General features: G+C 38.4%; 1 protein-coding gene across 1 annotated transcript in view; it reads right to left on the bottom strand.

Moving 5' to 3' along the window:
- LOC128701631 (neural cell adhesion molecule 2-like) overlaps positions 1–24,060 on the bottom strand; it is a 431,261-nt gene that overhangs the window by 32,930 nt on the left and 374,271 nt on the right. Inside the window, exon 8 of the mRNA XM_070101740.1 lies at positions 18,712–18,842. Within this exon, the coding sequence (XP_069957841.1) occupies positions 18,712–18,842 (131 nt within the window). The remainder of the gene's footprint in view (positions 1–18,711; positions 18,843–24,060) is intronic.

Raw genomic sequence — 24,060 nt, forward strand, 5'->3', positions numbered from 1 at the left:
TGCATCATCCTTGAGTGCATCATCCCTGAGTGCATCATCCATGAGTGCATCATCCTTGAGTGCATCATCCCTGAGTGCATCATCCCTGAGTGCATAATCCATGAGTGCATCATCCCTGAGTGCATAATCCCTGAGTGCATTTTCCTTGAGTGCATCATCCCTGAGTGCATCATCCCTGAGTGCATCATCCTTGAGTGCATCATCCCTGAGTGCATCATCCTTGAGTGCATCATCCATGAGTGCATCTTCCTTGAGTGCATCATCCCTGAGTGCATCATCCCTGAGTGCATCATCCCTGAGTGCATCATCCTTGAGTGCATCATCCCTGAGTGCATCATCCTTGAGTGCATCATCCTTGAGTGCATCATCCATGAGTGCATCATCCATGAGTGCATCATCCTTGAGTGCATCATCCCTGAGTGCATCATCCATGAGTGCATCATCCTTGAGTGCATCATCCCTGAGTGCATCATCCTTGAGTGCATCATCCATGAGTGCATCATCCTTGAGTGCATCATCCCTGAGTGCATCATCCCTGAGTGCATAATCCCTGAGTGCATCATCCCTGAGTGCATCATCCATGAGTGCATCATCCTTGAGTGCATCATCCCTGAGTGCATCATCCATGCGTGCATCATCCTTGAGTGCATTATCCCTGAGTGCATCATCCCTGAGTGCATAATCCCTGAGTGCATCATCCCTGAGTGCATAATCCCTGAGTGCATTTTCCTTGAGTGCATCATCCCTGAGTGCATCATCCCTGAGTGCATCATCCTTGAGTGCATCATTCCTGAGTGCATCATCCTTGAGTGCATCATCCATGAAAGCATCATCCTTGAGTGCATCATCCCTGAGTGCATCATCCCTGAGTGCATCATCCTTGAGTGCAACATCCTTGAGTGCATCATCCCTGAGTGCATCATCCTTGAGTGCCTCATCCTTGAGTGCATCATCCCTGAGTGCATCATCCCTGAGTGCATCATCCCTGAGTGCATCGTCCTTGAGTGCATCATCCCTAAGTGCATCATCCCTGAGTGCATCATCCTTGAGTGCATCATCCCTGAGTGCATCATCCTTGAGTGCATCATCCATGAGTGCATCATCCTTGAGTGCATCATCCTTGAGTGCATCATCCCTGAGTGCATCATCCCTGAGTGCATCATCCTTGAGTGCATCATCCCTGAGTGCATCATCCTTGAGTGCATCATCCTTGAGTGCATCATCCCTGAGTGCATCATCCTTGAGTGCATCATCCCTGAGTGCATCATCCTTGAGTGCATCATACCTGAGTGCATCATCCTTGAGTGCATAAACCCTGAGTGCATCTTCCTTGAGTGCATCATCCTTGAGTGCACCATCCCTGAGTGCATCATCCTTGAGTGCATCATCCTTGAGTGCATCATCCCTGAGTGCATCATCCCTGAGTACATCATCCTTGAGTGCATCATCCTTGAGTGCATCATCCCTGAGTGCATCATCCCTGAGTGCATCATCCTTGAGTGCATCATCCCTGAGTGCATCATCCCTGAGTGCATCATCCATGAGTGCAACATCCTTGAGTGCATCATCCCTGAGTGTATCATCCTTGAGTGCATCATCCCTGAGTGCATCATCCTTGAGTGCATCATCTTTGAGTGCATCATCCCTGAGTGCATAACCCCTGAGTGCATCATCCCGGAGTGCATCATCCCGGAGTGTATCATCCCTGAGCGCATCATCCCTGAGTGCATCATCCCTGAGTGCATCATCCTTGAGTACATCATCCCTGAGTGCATCATCCCTGAGTGCATCATCCTTTAGTGCATCATCCTTGAGTGCATCATCCTTGAGTGCATCATCCTTGAGTGCATCATCCCAGAGCTCATCTTCCTTGAGTGCATCATCCCTGATTGCATCATCCCTGAGTGCATCATCCTTGAGTGCATCATCCCTGAGTGCATCTTCCGTGAGTGCATCATCCCTGAGTGCATCATCCTTGAGTGCATCATCCCTGAGTGCATCATCCTTGAGTGCATCATCCCTGAGTGCATCTTCCTTGAGTGTATCATCCCTGAGTGCATCATCCTTGAGTGCATCATCCCTGAGTGCATCATCCTTGAGTGCATCATCCCTGAGTGCATCTTCCTTGAGTGCATCATCCCTGAGTGTATCAACCCTGAGTGCATCATCCCGGAGTGCATCATCCCGGAGTGGATCATCCCTGAGCGCATCATCCCTGAGTGCATCATCCTTGAGTGCAACATCCCTGAGTGCATCATCCTTGAGTGCATTATCCTTGAGTGCGTCATCAGTGAGTGCATCATCCTTGAGTGCATCATCCCTGAGTGCATCATCCTTGAGTGCATCATCCTTGAGTGCATCATCCTTGAGTGCATCATCCCTGAGTGCATCATCCCTGAGTGTATCAACCTTGAGTGCATTATCCTTGAGTGCGTCATCCCTGAGTGCATCATCCCTGAGTGTATCAACCTTGAGTGCATCATCCTTGAGTGCATCATCCCTGAGTGCATCATCCTTGAGTGCATTATCCTTGAGTGCGTCATCAGTGAGTGCATCATCCCTGAGTGCAACATCCCTGAGCGCATCATCCCTGAGTGTATCAACCTTGAGTGCATCATCCTTGAGTGCAACATCCCTGAGTGCATCATCCTTGAGTGCATTATCCTTGAGTGCGTCATCAGTGAGTGCATCATCCCTGAGCGCATCATCCCTGAGCGCATCATCCCTGAGTGTATCAACCTTGAGTGCATCATCCTTGAGTGCAACATCCCTGAGTGCATCATCCTTGAGTGCATTATCCTTGAGTGCGTCATCAGTGAGTGCATCTTCCTTGAGTGCATCATCCCTGAGTGCATCATCCTTGAGTGCATCATCCTTGAGTGCATCATCCTTGAGTGCATCATCCCTGAGTGCATCATCCCTGAGTGTATCAACCTTGAGTGCATCATCCTTGAGTGCATCATCCCTGAGTGCATCATCCTTGAGTGCATTATCCTTGAGTGCGTCATCCCTGAGTGCATCATCCCTGAGTGTATCAACCTTGAGTGCATCATCCTTGAGTGCATCATCCCTGAGTGCATCATCCTTGAGTGCATTATCCTTGAGTGCGTCATCAGTGAGTGCATCATCCCTGAGTGCAACATCCCTGAATGCATCATCCCTGAGTGCATCATCCCTGAGTGCATCATCCCGGAGTGCATCATCCCTGAGTGCATCATCCCGGAGTGCATCATCCCTGAGTGCATCATCCCGGAGTGCATCATCCCTGAGTGCATCATCCCGGAGTGCATTATAATAGGAAATAATAATGAGAAAATTAAGAAAAATACAATTAAAAACTCAAACTAAGAAATGAGACATATAAAACCAGAAGAATTAAAACAAAGAAAAAAAGAGAAAAACAACAAGAAAAGTGGTAAATTAGAGAGATGAAAATACTATAAAAGGAATAGCAAAATTACCACGAAGAAGAAAACAAACAAAATAAATAACAGTTCGAAGACAAAAAATATATAGATAAAAAAAAGAGAAGAAAAGGGAAAATATTTCTCAAAGTCTTCACTGTTTGGTCTTAATTGCACACAAAATTAACCCAAAATGGAAGTGGGAGTTTAGTGGAAATTAAGCAGGAATTTAGTGTTTGTTTATTATTGCACATACCAGGCAGGAAATGAGAAAGGAAAAGGTTGTCTGTCTCGTATATTAACGTATTCTAGGTTATGTATGCATACATATCTCTAGCCACTCATTTATGGTTGATTATTTAGACACATGTGCTACACTTAGGTATCTTTACTGAAGAAACGTTTCGGCACATAGTGGCTTTATTAGTCCATACAAAGGAGAATGGTGAAGAACAGGAGGAGTTTGAGGTAATCAGTCGCTCAGCCTGGAGTCGATGTATTCAGTCCATCAATCTTGAAAAGAATATAGCATATGTGTGAAGAATTGGCTTATATACTGTAGGCAGGAGAGGTGCAGCAGTCGTAGGTGGTATCACGCTTGACAAAACCAAATGTGGAAGTGGGTCATGCCTGAAGGTTAGGCAAGTGAAGAGTTCCCTGTATTAACAAAGATACCTAAGCGTTGCACATGTCTCTAATTTATCAACTTTTCGGTTGTCTGAACCATTTATCTTCATTTATGGTTGCTGGCTCAGAGGCTAGGTCCAGGCTTAGCTTATTGACCAACTGTTACCAAATTCACTCCTTCCCAGCGGCGTGGACTCTATCACATCAATTCCTAAAGTAACTGTAATGACTGGTCATTCCAATTCATGATCACCCTGTTGGTGAAGAAATAATTCTTGACATTCCTGTGGTACCTATGTCTTCAGTGCCCAACTGTGCTCTCCTGTGCCAGTTCCCCGCTACCCGAACACTTTCTTTCCACGTTATCAAGTCCTCTGGCGTTTTTGCATATGTTTATTAAGTCTTCCTTGGGTCTTTTATCCTATGTCGTACAAACCAATTTCTTTATGATCCACTCATAATTCAGATCTTTTACCTCGGCAGTAATTTCGTTGTGAACCCTGACACTCTATCAACGTTCTTGAAATCCTTTATTACTGGAGAGTTCTAAGGTTTTGCTACATACTCCAAGACAGCCCTGAGATAAAGCGTATAAAATAGTAATTGATTATTGTTGAGACACTTATAAGCTAATCAGTCATTAGCCTAATGTTCATTCGCTACAGAGGTTACTCAGCTAATATGCGCCTGTAGCTATAATCTCAATCACCTCTCTGCAGCGAGACTGACTTTTAAATCTCAGGAAGGAAGTTTAGCACATATAACGTTTTATTGTATAGTAGTTTATGGCAGATTAGATCCTCGGAGCCACATACCAAGTGATGACACCTAGTAGTCGTTGGGGATTTTTTTTATTGAACATCTTCCACTACTTCACTGCTTAACAATTGGTTATTTTTGAGGGTTGGAATCGAGAGGAACCTGCTTAGCCACCATGCCTGTTGCAATGCTCTTCAAATTTTTGCTCTCTTAGTGGTTTCCAGTTCTTGCTGCGTCTTCTAGACATTCACAGGTCTCCTCTGGCAGTAGTTAAGACTCCAGTCTTATGCTTCAGCCTCACATTGTTCCAGACTATGGAGTTAAACACTTCTCAAGGCTCAGGGAGTGACCACCTCGTAAACTATGTCTCCACGTTGATGGGCTGATTACATTATCTTTACCTCGCTACTACGTCTACTGCCACCAAGTTATTCTCCTCCGCATTTAACCGAAGAAGCTTACTGCTGCACTTGTCTAACTCTTGAGCTTGTCGGTATTATATACCCTTATCACCGTCTCTGTATTAAGACTGAAAAAGCCACTCCTTGCAAAACGTTTCTGTGATGAATGTCCTCAACTCTACTGTCTTTTTTCCACACTGCCCCACCCCCCCCAAAAAAAAAAGTCTACTAATTGCATATGTGTCCTTTTACCTGTAGACATCTGCTGTGTTTCTCCATACTTAAGTTCTTTTATAAACAGCTCTTATAAGCTGAGACTTATACTTCAGAAAAAGTTGAATAACTGAGGATTTTCATCATTTCCCTTTGGCGGTGCCGCTGGACCAGTCTCTTGTGCAATACAGTGTGACACGAGTTCTTTGAGCCATACAAAACGTTTTCCACCCATTCTTCTCTTTCCTGCCTCACTTCTCTTTCCCACTGATACCAAGAGAATTTTTAAGTCAGAAATTTCCTTCTCTAAACTTGTGCTAATTGAAGTTTTTAAGTTTTTCTTTTTTCAGGAACTCCATTCCTTCTCTATTCCTTGACATCGTCACCGACCAGCAATTAAAAACTGTGTCATAGGTAGTAAACTGGTAACAGCAACCACCCAGGAAGGTACTACCGTCCTGGCGTGTGATTGTGAAACAGAAACCTGTAACCGTTTTACACGATGGTAGGAGTGCTGGTATCTTTTTTGTTTCGTAAACACGCAATACATAAACACACCTTCCTACTTATACTTATACTTTGGTCACACTAAACACGCATGAACAAACAGATATGTGTACACACCCATCAGAGTTTTCTTCTGTTTTATTAATAATTATTGTTCTTTTATACTTCCTTTCATCTCCATGGGAAAGTGGAAAAGAATCCTTCCACCTTATCCATGTGTCTTAATAGGCGACTAAAAGACCTGGAACAAGGGGCTAGTAACCCCTTTTCCTGTATAAATACTAAATGTAAAAAGAAAAACTTTAATTTTTCGTTTTAGGTCGCTTGGTCTCGGTGGAAAACGGTCGGTAGGTTCAAAAAAAAAAAAAGGTTCTCTCTTATTTTTTAGGTATCCCCGATAACTTCCAAACACCTCTGCAGCATTGCTCCAAACATCTAGAAAAGTTAACTCCTAATTTTACAACGGCGGAGACAAAATTCAGGTTTGTAGTTGCACATCTGCAAATTTTATGTGTAGAATAACGTGAAATTCTAATCCCCATTAAATTACATTAAATATATCTGAGTCTGGCATGTCGCTGCCTATTGCCCGGTTTATATTGACTCAATATATATTTTTCCCCTAACGAGTCACACAGTGATTCTGTCTATTCTCACAACTCGTGACAGGTTTCATTTCCTCTCAGGCAACAAACTTACCCATTTTTTTTTCTTTGGAGAACTTTTTCCTTTAACTTTTGATGTTATTCATGATAAGGACTGATAAGGAAATTTTACAGATTGCCTTATCTGTCAAGAAAGAATAAAAAGGCACAATACCGTGACAGGAACAATACAGAAATAACCTGCACATAGATGGATGAAATTTAGGATTATATTAGGACCATTAAATAGTCACACGAATAGTTAATGGTCCAAGTCAGACTGAAAAGTCGTCATAAGTTTCGTTCACCTACATACATGGGCTCGTAGCGCCAGTAATACCTATACTATCGTACCGCATCAAACTTCTAGTTTTAATCATTTTTTTTCTCGTTTCAGCAAAAAAAAAATCGCTTATAAATACACTGAAAACAACATACAACAGATTTTTCCTGTAATATATTTGTCAGTTGCAAATTATTTTAGCGTAAGGTTGTTGAAGTCATACGTCTGGCAGTGAGCATCTGGGGGGACTGCAGCTCTGCAGCTCCTATGGATGAGCCGCCACTGTGTGTATTGTTTTCCTTATTAGTCCCAGTGTACTCACCTCATTTCCTCTTTCGTTTAATTACAGCACTACGGAATATTCTCACCTTCGTATGTCATCATCTAAATATTTAGCAGTTCCTTTCTTCAACCTACTTCTGCTTTTCCATGTTCACCTCTACAGTGTATTTTACACCCAGTATTTCTTTTTCGGAAGCACCAATACACCTCTTGGGAAGGGTTTAAAAGTGGTGCTACGTACTCCAGGACGGCTCTAACACACTCCTATAAATAGTTGTGAATAACAATTGGTTGAGATTTTTTTAGGGATACTTGTAGATTCACCGCCTGAATTCCTTGCAAAAGTGTGTGTGTGTGTGTGTGTGTGTGTGTGTACTCACCTAATGTACTCACCTAATTGTGGTTGCAGGGGTCGAGACTCAGCTCCTGGCCCCGCCTCTTCACTGATCGCTACTAGGTCCTCTCTCTGCTTCCTGAGCTTTGTCATACCTCGTCTTAAAACTATGTATGGTTCCCGCCTCCACTTCGTCACTTTCTAGGCTATTCCACTGCCTAACAACTCTATGACTGAAGAAATACTTCCTAACATCCCTGTGACTCATCTGAGTCTTCAACTTCCAAATTTGACCCATTGTTTCTGTGTCCCATCTCTGGAACATCCTGTCTTTGTCCACCTTGTCTATTCCGCGCAGTATTTTATATGTCGCTATCATGTCTCCCTTGACCCTCCTGTCCTCCAGTGTCGTCAAGCCAATTTCCCTTAACGTGTTTGAGTGAATACGATAGCAATATATAATGCTGACACATTAGATATCTTAATTCCGAAACGTTTCTCCTTCACAGCAGGTCTCTTCGCTCGAATACAGAGAATGCAGCAGAAGCAGTAGAGATGTAAAGTTGTAATCAGTCCACCGCCGTCGATGACGTAGTTTTGAATTGGTCAGTCCCTCATCATGGAAAATAGATCTGCTACTTAGTTTGGAACAATATGAATCTGATATTGTTCGCTTCATCTTTGACAGTCTATAAGTCTCCATTCTCTTGCTTCAGCTTAACATTATTACAGACTCTGGAGAACTCTTCTCCAGGCTGAGGGACTGACCACCTCAAAACTACGAGTGAACAACTGAATACATTATCTTTACATCTCCACTGATTTTGCTGCCACCTCTGTACTCGACTGAAGAAGCCTGCTGTGTAGGCGAAACGTTTCGGAATAAAAATACCTAACTGTTGCATATGTGTCTTACTTATGAAGATATGTTTCTGTTTTAGTATTTGAATAATCAATTTTGTGCCTACTAAGTAACTGTAACCAATGTACACTAATGCATTTAATAATATATATTAAAAAAAGAAACATCCTAGATATCAAACTCGTCGCAAATCGAGTAAAGCATTCGACACTGACATTATAAGCTAAAATACAAAGTTTGCAATAATTTGAATCCTGTACACGAAACGCAAAAATTACTGAGCAATCACAATCAGATTCCTGAACCAGCACTTGGAGTACTTTCTACTGCATGCAGGAGTCACATAGGGCTCCTTTCTTCTCCCCACACTTTATATTCTCTACGATACCAGAACTCCAGTTCAGTGAAAGCTCAGCATCCTCTATGTTGACGATATTAGCCAATTACTCTCACACAGACTATGAGACGCTTGATTTTGAAAACGCAGACTGAGGTAGATAAAATCACTGTTTCGGAGAATGACACATTAAGACGAATACAAACAAGTAAAGAGAAAACATGCTTTAACTACAAGAATAACAAATCACCTACAGCTGTTGAGAACAAAGCGCAGTACATGCACCTACCTACCTATCTCAACCTAGACAAACGCTTACTCAATCATAAACACAAACGCCAAACAAGCTGTAGCCTAAAACGTTCTCAGTAGCCTATGCAAACAAAGGGACTTGCTCCAGACACAACTACACCTGTACAAACTTCAAAGTCGTTATCGTACCTTTTATAACATACGAGCCACTGACACTATCCCTTGCAGCTACATGCTGGAACTACAACGCAGTCAAAACAAAGCCTCGCGCTTGATATTCAGCACTAAATGGCAGGACAATGTCACGCAGATAAGACACTTCACACTAGGGCGAATCTCTCGATACTTAATGGCTATTTGAAAACAGTAACAAACAAACTGACAAAATGGAAAATCACCTGGACATTTATACGACCTGTCTGGAGGAGATAATCTGAACATTACATAACATTCACAGTTTCTTCTGTCAGCTTTAAATGCTCCTACAATTCTCCCTGTCTATAAATAACCATTGAACCTCCACTGGCCAGTCTTCACTGATTCGGATTTTTGAAAAGATCCGTTTTCACCTTTTTTTCTACTTCACCCAAGATTCTTACAAAATAAGTAATTAGATTAATTCCATACACCCCGGGGTGAGGGTCACTCGTTTACAACCATTATTGCCTGCCCGGACCGAGTCATTAGGTTAGGTTACATTTGTCAGGAAACAGGACAAGTGTTTACTGACGAGGGTTTTAGTCATGTGATGACTCGCCACTGGAGCTTTTGGTCATCTGACTGACTCCTGGCGGTAGATTATCAGTACACCCCTTTAAAAAATATGGTTATGATTATACCTAGTCATGATGTACTGTACTTGCGAGTTAATTACATGAGCCGCAAAACTTCCAGGAGTTGAATAAGCAGTGGGTCTTATCCTCTAAACACTCCTCTAGCAAACAATTATTCTTTTTATATTTCATCTTCCACGCTCAACTCCTAACAAGGGTATTTTCTGTAAATAATAAAAAGTGCAAAACTAGAAGTCTAATTAATATTTAGATGTATCCTCAGTATTGTATCTCTAATCATTCATATCGAGAGCGTCAAACTTATATCCACTCAATACTCCTACATAAACCTATCTGTACATGTTAATTTACTGAAGGTATTATGCGAACATCACAGAGAGCGATTTGTAACTCTGTATACATTAATTTATTACCAGAAACTATGCGAACACCAGATAGAGCCATTATTTATGCTGTATATTACAGTGAGGTTCATAACATATGCGCAATGACTAGGTATCTTATTTGAGAAACATGTCGCACATCAGGGATTTTATCAATCGTCGTTAACACTAGGCAGTAGTGGTGAGGTAAAGTAGTAGTAATAGTAGTCGTGGTCACAAACAGTTAGGTCCGGTGACCTCGCAGGCCACTTGCAGAGGTCATTAGACCTGTTTGTGACTTCTTTCTTTAGGGGTACGTGAAGAGCACAGTTTACGTACCACCACTATCTGCAACCCTGGAGGAGCTGAAAATTTTGATCACTGAAGCAGCTCGCGTGATAACACCAGATATGCTGCAGAGCATCTGGACCGAACTGGACTATCCCATCGATGTTTACTAAGCAAATAGAGGGGCGCACATTGAGTGCCTTTAATGCTACCTTATACCACATGACACTGAATGAAATCCTGCATCTGAAGCTACTGATTGTGTGAGATTATTACAATAAAGTTACATGTTATACCTATTTGAAATCAGGGAGTGTTTTTGTGGTCACCCTGTATATATTCAGGAATCATGTGTTCCTAATCTAGGGTCCCGAAGTGAGTTGAGGTACTGAGACGATGGGCACTGAAGGAGGGACATTTTTTGCTACCCCAGTGTCTCTGAAGTCCCACATGTCTCCAAGATACATAAACATTAATAAGGTAATTTATTGTGTATCAAGAGTTCTCCCTAGTTATAAGAACATAAGAACGAAGGAACACTGCAGGAGGCCTACTGGCCCATGCGAGGCAGGTCCAAGTCTCCTACCGGCTTAAGCCAATGCACCCAACCTAGTCAGGTCAGGTCACATTGACTTAAGGGAGGAACACAGCAACCGACCTGGTAGCACAAGCTATCAGGTCCAACTCACACCCACCCACATACACTCATGTATTTATCCAACCTATTTTTAAAGCTACACAACGTTCTGGCCTCTATAACTGTACTCGGGAGTTTGTTCCACTCATCCACAACTCTATTACCAAACCAGTACTTTCCTATATCCGTCCTGAATCTGAATTTTTCCAACTTAAAACCATTGCTGCGAGTCCTGTCTAGGCTAGATATTTTCAGCGCACTATTTACATCCCCTTTATTTATTCCTGTCTTCCATTTATACACCTCAATCATATCCCCCCTAATTCTACGTCTTTCTAGAGAGTGCAGATTCAGGGCCCTTAGTCTATCCTCATAGGGAAGGTTTCTGATACATGGGATCAACTTTGTCATCCTCCTTCGTACATTTTCCAGAGAATTTATATCCATTCTGTAATACGGTGACCAAAACTGTGCAGCATAATCTAAATGAGGCCTAACCAAGGATGTATAGAGTTGAAGAACAACCTGAGGACTCCTATTATTTATGCTTCTTGATATGAAGTCAAGGATTCTATTAGCTTTATTGCGAACACTTATGCACTGTTGTCTTGGTTTCAGATTACTGCTAACCAGAACTCCTAAATCTTTTTCGCAATCCGTAATATTAAGATCTACATTATTTAGTTTATATGTGGCATGGTTATTGTCCTGTCCAACATTTAGAACTTTGCATTTGTCTACATTAAACTGCATCTGTCACTTCTCCGACCACTGCATCAGTCTATTCAAATCTTCATGGAGTGCTCGAATGTCCTCGTCAGAATGAATTCGACGGCCTATTTTGGTGTCATCGGCAAACTTGCCGATGTCGCTCTTTATGCCCTCATCTATGTCGTTTATGTAGATTGTGAACAGCAGGGGGCCCAACACTGACCCCTGTGGAACACCGCTCGTGACGCTTCCCCACTCTGATTTCTCCCCATTTATGCAAACTCTCTGCTGCCTATTTGTCAACCATGCCTCTATCCAGGAAAAAAATTCTCCTCCTATTCCATGTGCCTTAATTTTCCTCAATAGTCTCTGATGTGGGACCCTGTCAAAAGCCTTACTGAAGTCCATATACACAATATCATATTCATTACCATGATCTACCTCCTCAAATACCTTAGTGAAAAAAGTTAATAAATTCGTAAGGCAGGAACGCCCCTTTGTAAAACCATGCTGAGATTCGTTGATTAATTTATGCTTTTCAAGGTGGCTACGAACTGCCTCGGCAATTATTGATTCCATAAATTTTCCCACTGTGGAGGTTAGGCTTATTGGTCTATAGTTCGAAGCTAAGGACCTGTCACCTGTTTTGAAAATAGGTATCACATTTGCCATTTTGCATTTATCTGGCACCATGCCAGTTTGTAGTGACATGTTGAAAAGATTAGCCAAAGGTGTGCTAAGCTCCTCTTTACATTCCTTTAGAACCCTTGCATACAGTTCATCAGGGCCTGGGGATTTGTTAGGTTTTAATTTATCTATTTGCCTAAGGACCATGTCACTTGTGACCCTAATCGTGCACAGTTTATTATCGTCCTGTTCTACATAATTTATCATTACTGGAATATCGCTGGTATCCTCCTGTGTAAAAACTGAGAGGAAGTATGTGTTAAAAATCCTACACATTTCCTTATCATTGTCAGTGAGCTGACCCGAGGAACTTTTGAGTGGGCCTATCTTGTCCCTGATCTTACTTCTGTATACCTGAAAGAATCCTTTTGGGTTAGTCTTCGATTCTCTTGCAACTTTAACCTCATAATCTCTTTTTGCTTTTCTAATTCCCTTTTTTATTTCTCTCTTTAACTGAATATTTCGATTTCTTAATTGCCCCTCTACTCTTTTGATTTACCTATATATGCATCTCTTTTGACCAAGGCGGAAGGTTAATTGACGATTGTGCTTGTGGAAAACCCCCCCACAAATCTTACGAGTTGATCTGTACAGTTTGCTTTAGCCTCTTCTTGATGAGATCCTTTAATAGTAGTAGCAACTTTAATCTGACGCTTTGCTAAAGCATAAAATATTTTATGTGTTGTGCTGCTATTTGGCAGTATAGGGTGCTCTTGGCTTGGTTGATTGCGTCCTCAGTTCACGCATTGAAGGGGATCTGTCCCGGCGCGGGTGATACGTGAAGGCATGTTTTCTTACCCCTGCTGCCCCAGTTCACCCAGCGGTAGGAAGGTACGTGTGTGTTTAGACCAAGTTGCACGAAATACCGCATAACCAGAGGCTTTGTATATAATATGCCAATGATTATTATTATTATTATTATCAGTTGATGGTGTTCTCTGTGTTGTGTCAGAAACCGGGAGTGAATTCTTGCAGCAGTTGATAAGCTATTTAGGAATGTGTAAACTGGCGAAACCTCATTATGAACATTCTTCTTCAAGGAAACTCCGAGTTAGCCCCATCTATGCTTATGTGACTACTACTACTACTACTACTACTGCTACTACTACTACTACTACTACTTCTACTATTACTACTGCTGCTGCTGTTGCTGCTGCTTTTGCTGCTACTACTACTACTACCATCATGTCATCGATATCTGTTTCCACCATTCTGATTTCCCCTGTGTAAGTAGTCTTACTCATATTTCCCTATTAGACTGAAAAAGTCTACTTAGTGAAAGGTCTTTCGAATAAAAACCCAGATGTACATGTATGTTATTCACCAATCGATCAGCAGAATATGCATCTTTAATAGCCTAGTCTGGTGACTGATTACACATAGTGCATAAATCTACTAATGGATTATTTTGTTGTCACCTATAACTTAAACTGCATATGAATATAGTGGTTTATGTAGATAAGTAGAAGTGTTACTCTTGGTTGATTAATGGAGTTGGCAGTATTAATTCAGCCAATATAAACCGAAAGAAATACATCTCATAGTGCATATATTCTGTGAGTGTTATTTGGCCAATATTTGTTGATGTAATTAGTGTTCATTCCAAAAAAAAAAAAAAAAAAAAAAATGGCTGTGATTGCATCAAAAAATTATTCTCTCTCTCTCTCTCTCTCTCTCTCTCTCTCTCTCTCTCTCTCTCTCTCTCTCTCTCTCTCTCTCTCTCTCTCTCTCTCTCTCTCTCTCTCTCTATATATATATATATATATATATATATATATATATATATATATATATATATATATATATATATATATATATGCAATAAGATCACAGTAAACAGGTGATTTCAGAATATGCAAAACAACCACTCTGAAAGAATAGAGAAATTCCAAGCGCTTTCGTGACTACTCACATTATCAAGGAACTATGATAATGTGATAATGTGAGTAGTCACAAAAGCGCTTGGAATTTCTCTATTCTTTCAGAGTGGTTGTTTTGCATATATATATATATATATATATATATATATATATATATATATATATATATATATATATATATATATATATATATATATATATATATATATATATATATATATATATATGTCGTGCCGAATAGGCAGAACTTGCGATCTTGGCTTAAATAGCAACTCTCATCTTGCCATATAGGACAAGTGAAAATTTGTGTATGCAATAATTTCGCCCAAATCATTCTGAACCTAACGAAAAAAATATATTTCACTGTGTTTGTTTAGTATTAAATTACTGTAAACAAATCTAAAATATATTTAGTTGGGTTAGGCTAAAATGAATTGTTCTTGTTATAATAAGGTTAGGTAAGTTTTCTAAGTTTCTTTTGGTGCAAAATTAAAATTTATTACTTTAACATTAATCAAAAAAATATATCTTTAAACTTACAAGAGAAAATTTTAGAAAGGACTTAATTTTAAATGAGTTCTTGCTAATTGACCAGTTTTACATATTCGGCACGATATATATATATATATATATATATATATATATATTGCATATATATATATATATATATATATATATATATATATATATATATATATATATATATATTGCATATATATATATATATATATATATATATATATATATATATATATATATATATATATATATATATATATATATATATATATATATATATATATATATATATAAACTTTTGTGAGTAAGGTTTAGTACTGGGGATGTTTTTTCATAAAAATAGATATATAAACTAATTTTACTACTCTAGTTGCAATCATTTTTGGATTATGGAAATGCTGGATAACAAGTTTGTACCTTGTAGCTAAACGACTTTCCCTCTAACGTTTTTGTGGCCGGTTTACGTAAATTTTAAGTATTTAGGGTAATAATGGTAATAATTTTTATCACAATACTAATTTTATGAGGCTATTGTGGTTATATGAGTCTTAAACGAATATAACCTTAGAATAGTTTGTATTATTGAGATTTTATGTTGTGTAGTAACTCGACAGGACATGGTAGTTGAGGAAAAAAAAATCAGTGATCGATGCATGGCTGACAAATTTGCAGCGACGCACGAACAGTTGACTCACGCACCGACACCTGGCCTTGTTTCAGTCGACTAGATATATTCTGGTTTTTCTGTTATCTGTTTCGGATAATTTTGACAATTTTCCTATGATATAAATGCAATAATTTAAAAGAAAAATAATGTATAATAATGCAGGGTTGTAATGTTACTGAGACTTCGGAAAGATGATAAGTAACAGGTAACTAACATATTCCCTATAATTTCTATTTACAATTTAAGGAATTAATTAAGTAAACTGGAATTTTTGTAATATTGAAGGAAATAATATTCTGATAAGGTAAATGTATCATACACCCAGAAATATCTACTAAATTTAAATAAATGTAAGTGTATAAGATAGGAGAGGGAGAAGGGAAACGGGGAGGAACGAGGACAGAATAAAACGGCTTGTTAGTGAAGGTTTTCCTCTAATTTGTAGTGTCCGATAGCAATATTGTTGGGTAATTAAATGCTACAGTATAACGGAAAGATGACAGACATCTGTAAATGTCCAGTTAGAAACGGAAGTGAAAGACTCTAGTGACTGAATGACAGAAAATGTGGCATGGAATTTGTGAATGAGACGCCATAATGTCTACGACTGCTTGTCCTCTTCCGAAGAACAAATGGTGATTAATAAGTGAAATATCTCATGTACACTTGAATTCTTTCATTGTCATATTGTATTATGATAATTATTAAATATGCAGTCCACTTGAAACTCGCTCCTACTGACATAAAATTTTAATAATGAACATGTAGGAACCAAATGCTCCTGATTAAGGTTCTCGGAGCTAGATGGGGAGCTTGAGACGGTGGGCATTGAAGGAGGGACAGTATTTGCGACCCCAGTGTTCCTAAAACCCCACCAAGTCTTCAGGATACATCACAACACCAGTAAATTGCAATATTATTTTAATTGTATCCAAGGTTCTCCTCAGAGTGTGGGTGGAACGGTATTTCGAGTGTTCTCGTGAAAACCCTCGGCATTTGTATTAGAACTACAATACTAGTAGCGGTGGAATGGTCTTCCAATTAAAGTCTGACGTATTGCATATGCGTCTTTATTCTACAGTAAAGAGTTTGCATAAATTGAGTGAAATTAGAGCAGGATCCAGTCATATATGACGTTCAACAAATGATACACTATGTTTGGGCGTCATTCTGTTAATATCTACTGTGCAGTAACGAGCTTAAAGAGAGAATAAAACGACATGATTAAGTTCACTGACGACTCAAAATATGCCAGCAGTTAAGACATGATGATTCAGAAGATATATTTTAAGCTTTAGAATGATTTGGAGAAGTTAATGTTATGATTGGAAAAGTAACAAATTAAAATCAGTAAGGGAACATGCAGTCCTAATCTGGGGCATGAAAATAATCTAATTACTTCTAAAAAATAATAATTTAATACATGATCATATTGAAAGTGAAAAATGACATGTGAGTTATGGTAATCAGAAATGTCAAACCATGAGAGAAGTGCCTAAGCATCGAAAACAAAGCTAGTACACAGCTTAGGCTTGAAGACTGAGGTACTAGAAACAGCAGTTTAAAGGTTATTCTACAGCTCAGCACACCATTAGAAGTCCCTCATTTAAATTATGCAGCACATTCTGGTCTCCATACAACAGAACTGTTATGAATGAACTGGAGAACATTCAGAGAAGGATGAAACTTAATTCTCAGTATTAGGAATCATAAAAAGTATGAGGGCCTTGAGCGTACACTTTCTTCAGTGACCTAGACTGAGTGGAGATGATTGAAACATTAAAATGGAAAAAAAAAATAAAAAAACGCGATACAATTTTATATGATGCTGTAGAATATATAACAAAAACATACCTTGAACCAAAACGTATTAGATTTTGAAGGAATATAGGAAAGCAATAGTTTGAGAATAGTGTTCTGAAATTTTTCCAGTTGCAATGAATTATATTCCTTTACGCTCACTCATTTTTACATTTACCATCTGTATACCTTAAGCTGGGAGCTGCACCTCCACCCCTGGTTCACACAGCAGCCCAGCAACGAGACTCTCCTGCTGGCTTCATAACAGTGTCACCTCCCCTACTGGATCGTACACCAGCCCGTTGCTTATTTATGAGCCTCTCGATTTTAGTAGTATTTACATGTATCTGATTCAACTAGTTTATTTTTACTTTCTTTGTGCTTATTATTCATGCTTTCTTCTATTATATATATATATATATATTTTGAGTAATAAAGCTGTAATAATTTATTTAATATCTCTATCCTACTTACCTTTTGATATTACTTTATTCTATTTCCTGATTTTACTGAGCAAAAAAGGCGATTTTTCCTATTCACTGTTACTCCCAAACATTCACAAATATTGTGCCAATTAGTCCCATTCTGAGTGCTGTGGGAATAGTCAGTATCAATTTAGCAAAGCATCTGTCATTACATATTCTGTTAAGTTCTCTCTGTACACAACATGCTGTAAAGAATTCATATAATTTTGCCAAACACCTCACTAGTTTATCAGCCCAATATAGTTAAGATGAGATTTGATATAGTTCTAATTGACCAGTCAAAGAGACATCGGATATTCGTTGGAATTGCTCGTTTACTGATACTTTTTTGACTTAATTAGAAAAGAGTCTAGATAAATGCTTCGGTTAGCATTTAATTAATCGTTGTTTACATTTTAAGATAAACTGTAGACACATACAGGTAATGGATTCACTTCTCGGACCAGATCTTGCAAACATTTGTCCTCTAAATTCATGAAAAGAGTTGACTTAAAATTTTAAACCAATACTGTGAAGTATATATATGGATGACAGGTTTGAGTTTTTTGCATCCATTCCCAGACAGTTTTACAGATTTGTTTAAGAATAATTTAAACTCCAAAGACAAGAAAATTATATACATAGGTGAAAAGGAAAATAAGAATATTATCCTTTCTTGATGCTAATTTCAATAATGTTATTGGAGTCTAAATGCAGTTTACCTGAAGCTCACATTTACAGGATGAGATCTATACTTTACAGCCTTTATAAAAACTCTAAGGAAAATATGGAAACCTCATAAAGCTTTCAATAATAGGTGGTACTCATCATGTTCCTCTTAGTCTGCATTTGACAATAATGTTAAATTCTTGTAGAATTTGTTCTTAAGAAATAGCTATCCTCTGCTGTTATATATAAATATTGTTAGAGACAGACTGAAGGGGAAAGAGAGATAAACAGAGAGGGGGACAGAGGAAATACAATTAATATAACTTACATTATGATACCAAAGGACCTTGTACACGTAGGGGTGAGCTCTGACATTACACTCGAAGTACACATCGTCCCCTTCCTTTATCTCGCCTGGGCTGAGGCTGCTACCCAACGCAAGGTGAACCTGGGGTGTGTCTGTCAGAAAAGAAGAGGAATAAGAGACCACACTAGCACTGCTTAGTGACAGGCTTCATTTTAGCTATTTGTGGTGTCTTTAACGGGAAGAGGAAACATGCGCAATGCGATTGTTTGTGCATTTTAGTGTTATAGTATGTACCTTTGTAGCTGCATTTTAATGAGGTGATTATGAAAGGGCGGAGTGCAAGGTTGGTTTTCCACGCGAACCAGCACAGAGGTGTATGAGTAGGTGCAAGAGGGAACGTGTGTTGTCAAGGTGTAGCAAGATGGGTGTACAAGAGAAACGAGGATAGTGGCTTTGATCATAGCTCTGGAAAGAGGTGTATAAGCAAATTTGACATGGAAGAATAACCCAGCAATTAGTACTTGCATTAGCAGGTTTAAGTATAGCTACAAAGAGAGCAATATTGTATGTATGTTAGAGAGCAATTACGTTATGGTTATTAAGGGATTGTACCCTAAATTATGCTTTCAGTTGACAGGCATAAAAACCAAAGAAAATGCAAACTTAGAATAACATAAAACATGATAATAAAAAAGGTGATAATAAAACATGATAATAAAAAGGTGGCCTCGTACTGCATGATCCCAGGAGATTCTTCCACAATTCAAGCAAAATAAATAGTGTAGAGTGGGGATGAAATTATAATTCTATGAAACATAAACATATATATTCATGTACGTACGAATTTATGTATGTATACATGAGTGAATATATATATATATATATATATATATATATATATATATATATATATATATATATATATATATATATATATATATATATATATATATATATATATATATATATATATATATATATATATATATATATATATATATATATATATATATATATATATATGTCGTGCCGAATAGGCAGAACTTGCGATCTTGGATTAAATAGCAACGCTCATCTTGCCATATAGGACAAGTGAAAATTTGTGTATGCAATAATTTCGCCAAAATCATTCTGAACCTAACGAAAAAAAATATATTTCACTGTGTTTGTTTAGTATTAAATTATTGTAAACAAATCTAAAATATATTTAGTTGAGTTAGGCTAAAATAAATTGTTCTTGTTATAATAAGGTTAGGTAAGTTTTCTAAGATACTTTTGGTGCAAAATTATAAATTTTTACATCAACATTAATGAGAAAAATATATCTTTAAACGTATAAGAGAAAATTTCAGAAAGGACTTAATTTTAAATGAGTTCTAGCTAATTGACCAGTTTTACATATTCGGCACGACATATATATATATATATATATATATATATATATATATATATATATATATATATATATATATATATATATATATATATATATATATATATATATACATATATATATATATATATATATATATATATATATATATATATGTATGTATATATATATATATATATATATATATATATATATATAGTTAGTAGGTTGGTAGACAGCAACCACCCAGGGAGGTACTACCGTCCTGCCAAGTGAGTGTAAAACGAAGACTGTGATTGTTTTACATGATGGTAGGATTGCTGATGTCTTTTGTCTGTCTCATAAATATGCAAGATTACAGGCATGTCTTGCTACTTCTACTTACACTTAGGTCACACTACACATACATGTACACATTTATTTATACACACTCATCTGAGTTTTCTTTGATTTTATCTTAATAGTTCTTGGTCTTATTAATTTTCCTTTTATATCCATGGGGAAGTGGAATAAGAATCTTTCCTCCGTAAGCCATGCGTGTTGTAAAAGTCAACTAAAATGCCGGGAACAATGGGCTAGTAACCCCTTTTCCTGTAAAGATTACTAAAAAGAATAAGAAGAAGAAAATTGTCAAAGTGGGAAGTCTGAATGTGCGTGGATGTTGTGCAGATGATAAGAAAGAGATGATTGTGGATGTTATGAATGAGAAGAAGCTGGATGTCCTGGCTTTAAGTGAAACAAAGCTGAAGGGGGTGGGAGAGTTTCAGTGGAGAGGAATAAATGGGATTAGGTCAGGGGTTTCAAATAGAGTTAGAGCTAAAGAAGGAGTAGCAATAATGTTGAAGGATAAGCTATGGCAGGAAAAGAGGGACTATAAATGTATTAATTCAAGGATTATGTGGAGTAAATTAAAGATTGGATGTGAAAAGTGGGTTATAATAAGCGTGTATGCACCTGGAGAAGAGAGAAGTGTAGAGGAGAGAGAGAGATTTTGGGAAATGTTGAGTGAATGCGTGGGGAGTTTTGAATCAAGTGTGAGAGTAATGGTGGTTGGGGATTTCAATGCTAAAGTGGGTAAAAATGTTATGGAAGGAGTAGTAGGTAAATTTGGGGTGCCAGGGGTAAATGTAAATGGGGAGCCTTTAATTGAGCTATGTGTAGAAAGAAATTTGGTAATAAGTAATACATATTTTATGAAAAAGAGGATAAATAAATATACAAGGTATGATGTAGCACGTAATGAAAGTAGTTTATTAGATTATGTATTGGTGGATAAAAGGTTGATGGGTAGGCTCCAGGATGTACATGTTTATAGAGGGGCAACTGATATATCGGATCATTATTTAGTTGTAGCTACAGTTAGAGTAAGAGGTAGATGGGAAAAGAGGAAGGTGGCAACAACAAGTAAGAGGGAGGTGAAAGTGTATAAACTAAGGGAGGAGGAAGTTCGGGTGAGATATAAGCGACTATTGGCAGAAAGGTGGGCTAGTGCAAAGATGAGTAGTGGGGGATTGAAGAGGGTTGGAATAGTTTTCAAAATGCAGTATTAGAATGTGGGGCAGAAGTTTGTGGTTATAGGAGGGTGGGGGCAGGAGGAAAGAGGAGTGATTGGTGGAATGATGAAGTAAAGGGTGTGATAAAAGAGAAAAAGGTAGCTTATGAGAGGTTTTTACAAAGCAGAAGTGTTATAAGAAGAGCAGAGTATATGGAGAGTAAAAGAAAGGTAAAGAGAGTGGTGAGAGAGTGCAAAAGGAGAGCAGATGATAGAGTGGGAGAGGCACTGTCAAGAAATTTTAATGAAAATAAGAAAAAATTTTGGAGTGAGTTAAACAAGTTAAGAAAGCCTAGGAAAAATATGGATTTGTCAGTTAAAAACAGAGTAGGGGAGTTAGTAGATGGGGAGATGGAGGTATTGGGTAGATGGCGAGAATATTTTGAGGAACTTTTAAATGTTAAGGAAGAAACAGAGGCAGTAATTTCATGCACTGGTCAGGGAGGTATACCATCTTTTAGGAGTGAAGAAGAGCAGAATGTAAGTGTGGGGGAGGTACGTGAGGCATTACGTAAAATGAAAGGGGGTAAAGCAGCTGGAACTGATGGGATCATGACAGAAATGTTAAAAGCAGGGGGGGATATAGTGTTGGAGTGGTTGGTACTTTTGTTTAATAAATGTATGAAAGAGGGGAAGGTACCTAGGGATTGGCAGAGAGCATGTATAGTCCCTTTATATAAAGGGAAAGGGGACAAAAGAGACTGTAAAAATTATAGAGGAATAAGCTTACTGAGTATACCAGGAAAAGTGTACGGTAGGGTTATAATTGAAAGAATTAGAGGTAAGACAGAATGTAGGATTGCGGATGAGCAAGGAGGTTTTAGAGTGGGTAGGGGATGTGTAGATCAGGTGTTTACATTGAAGCATATATGTGAACAGTATTTAGATAAAGATAGGGAAGTTTTTATTGCATTTATGGATTTAGAAAAGGCATATGATAGAGTGGATAGAGGAGCAATGTGGCAGATGTTGCAAGTATATAGAATAGGTGGTAAGTTATTAAATGCTGTAAAGAGTTTTTATGAGGATAGTGAGGCTCAGGTTAGGGTGTGTAGAAGAGAGGGAGACTACTTCCCGGTAAAAGTAGGTCTTAGACAGGGATGTGTAATGTCACCATGGTTGTTTAATATATTTGTAGATGGGGTTGTAAAGGAAGTAAATGCTAGGGTGTTTGGGAGAGGGGTGGGATTAAATTATGGGGAATCAAATTCAAAATGGGAGTTGACACAGTTACTTTTTGCTGATGATACTGTGCTTATGGGAGATTCTAAAGAAAAATTGCAAAGGTTAGTGGATGAGTTTGGGAATGTGTGTAAAGGTAGAAAGTTGAAAGTGAACATAGAAAAGAGTAAGGTGATGAGGGTGTCAAATGATTTAGATAAAGAAAAATTGGATATCAAATTGGGGAGAAGGAGTATGGAAGAAGTGAATGTTTTCAGATACTTGGGAGTTGACGTGTCGGCGGATGGATTTATGAAGGATGAGGTTAATCATAGAATTGATGAGGGAAAAAAGGTGAGTGGTGCGTTGAGGTATATGTGGAGTCAAAAAACGTTATCTATGGATGCAAAGAAGGGAATGTATGAAAGTATAGTAGTACCAACACTCTTATATGGGTGTGAAGCTTGGGTGGTAAATGCAGCAGCGAGGAGACGGTTGGAGGCAGTGGAGATGTCCTGTTTAAGGGCAATGTGAGGTGTAAATATTATGCAGAAAATTCGGAGTGTGGAAATTAGGAGAAGGTGTGGAGTTAATAAAAGTATTAGTCAGAGGGCAGAAGAGGGGTTGTTGAGGTGGTTTGGTCATTTAGAGAGAATGGATCAAAGTAGAATGACATGGAAAGCATATAAATCTATAGGGGAAGGAAGGCGGGGTAGGGGTCGTCCTCGAAAGGGTTGGAGAGAGGGGGTAAAGGAGGTTTTGTGGGTAAGGGGCTTGGACTTCCAGCAAGCGTGCGTGAGCGTGTTAGATAGGAGTGAATGGAGACGAATGGTACTTGGGACCTGACGATCTGTTGGAGTGTGAGCAGGGTAATATTTAGTGAAGGGATTCAGGGAAACCGGTTATTTTCATATAGTCGGACTTGAGTCCTGGAAATGGGAAGTACAATGCCTGCACTTTAAAGGAGGGGTTTGGGATATTGGCAGTTTGGAGGGATATGTTGTGTATCTTTATGTGTGTATGCTTCTAGACTGTTGTATTCTGAGCACCTCTGCAAAAACAGTGATAATGTGCGAGTGTGGTGAAAGTGTTGAATGATGATGAAAGTATTTTCTTTTTGGGGATTTTCTTTCTTTTTTTGGGTCACCCTGCCTCGGTGGGAGACGGCCGACTTGTTGAAATATATATATATATATATATATATATATATATATATATATATATATATATATATATATATATATATATATATATATATATATATATATATATATATAGGATGGGG

This window comes from Cherax quadricarinatus, chromosome 78 (genome assembly GCF_038502225.1).
Source record: "Cherax quadricarinatus isolate ZL_2023a chromosome 78, ASM3850222v1, whole genome shotgun sequence".
Classification (NCBI taxonomy): domain Eukaryota; kingdom Metazoa; phylum Arthropoda; class Malacostraca; order Decapoda; family Parastacidae; genus Cherax; species Cherax quadricarinatus.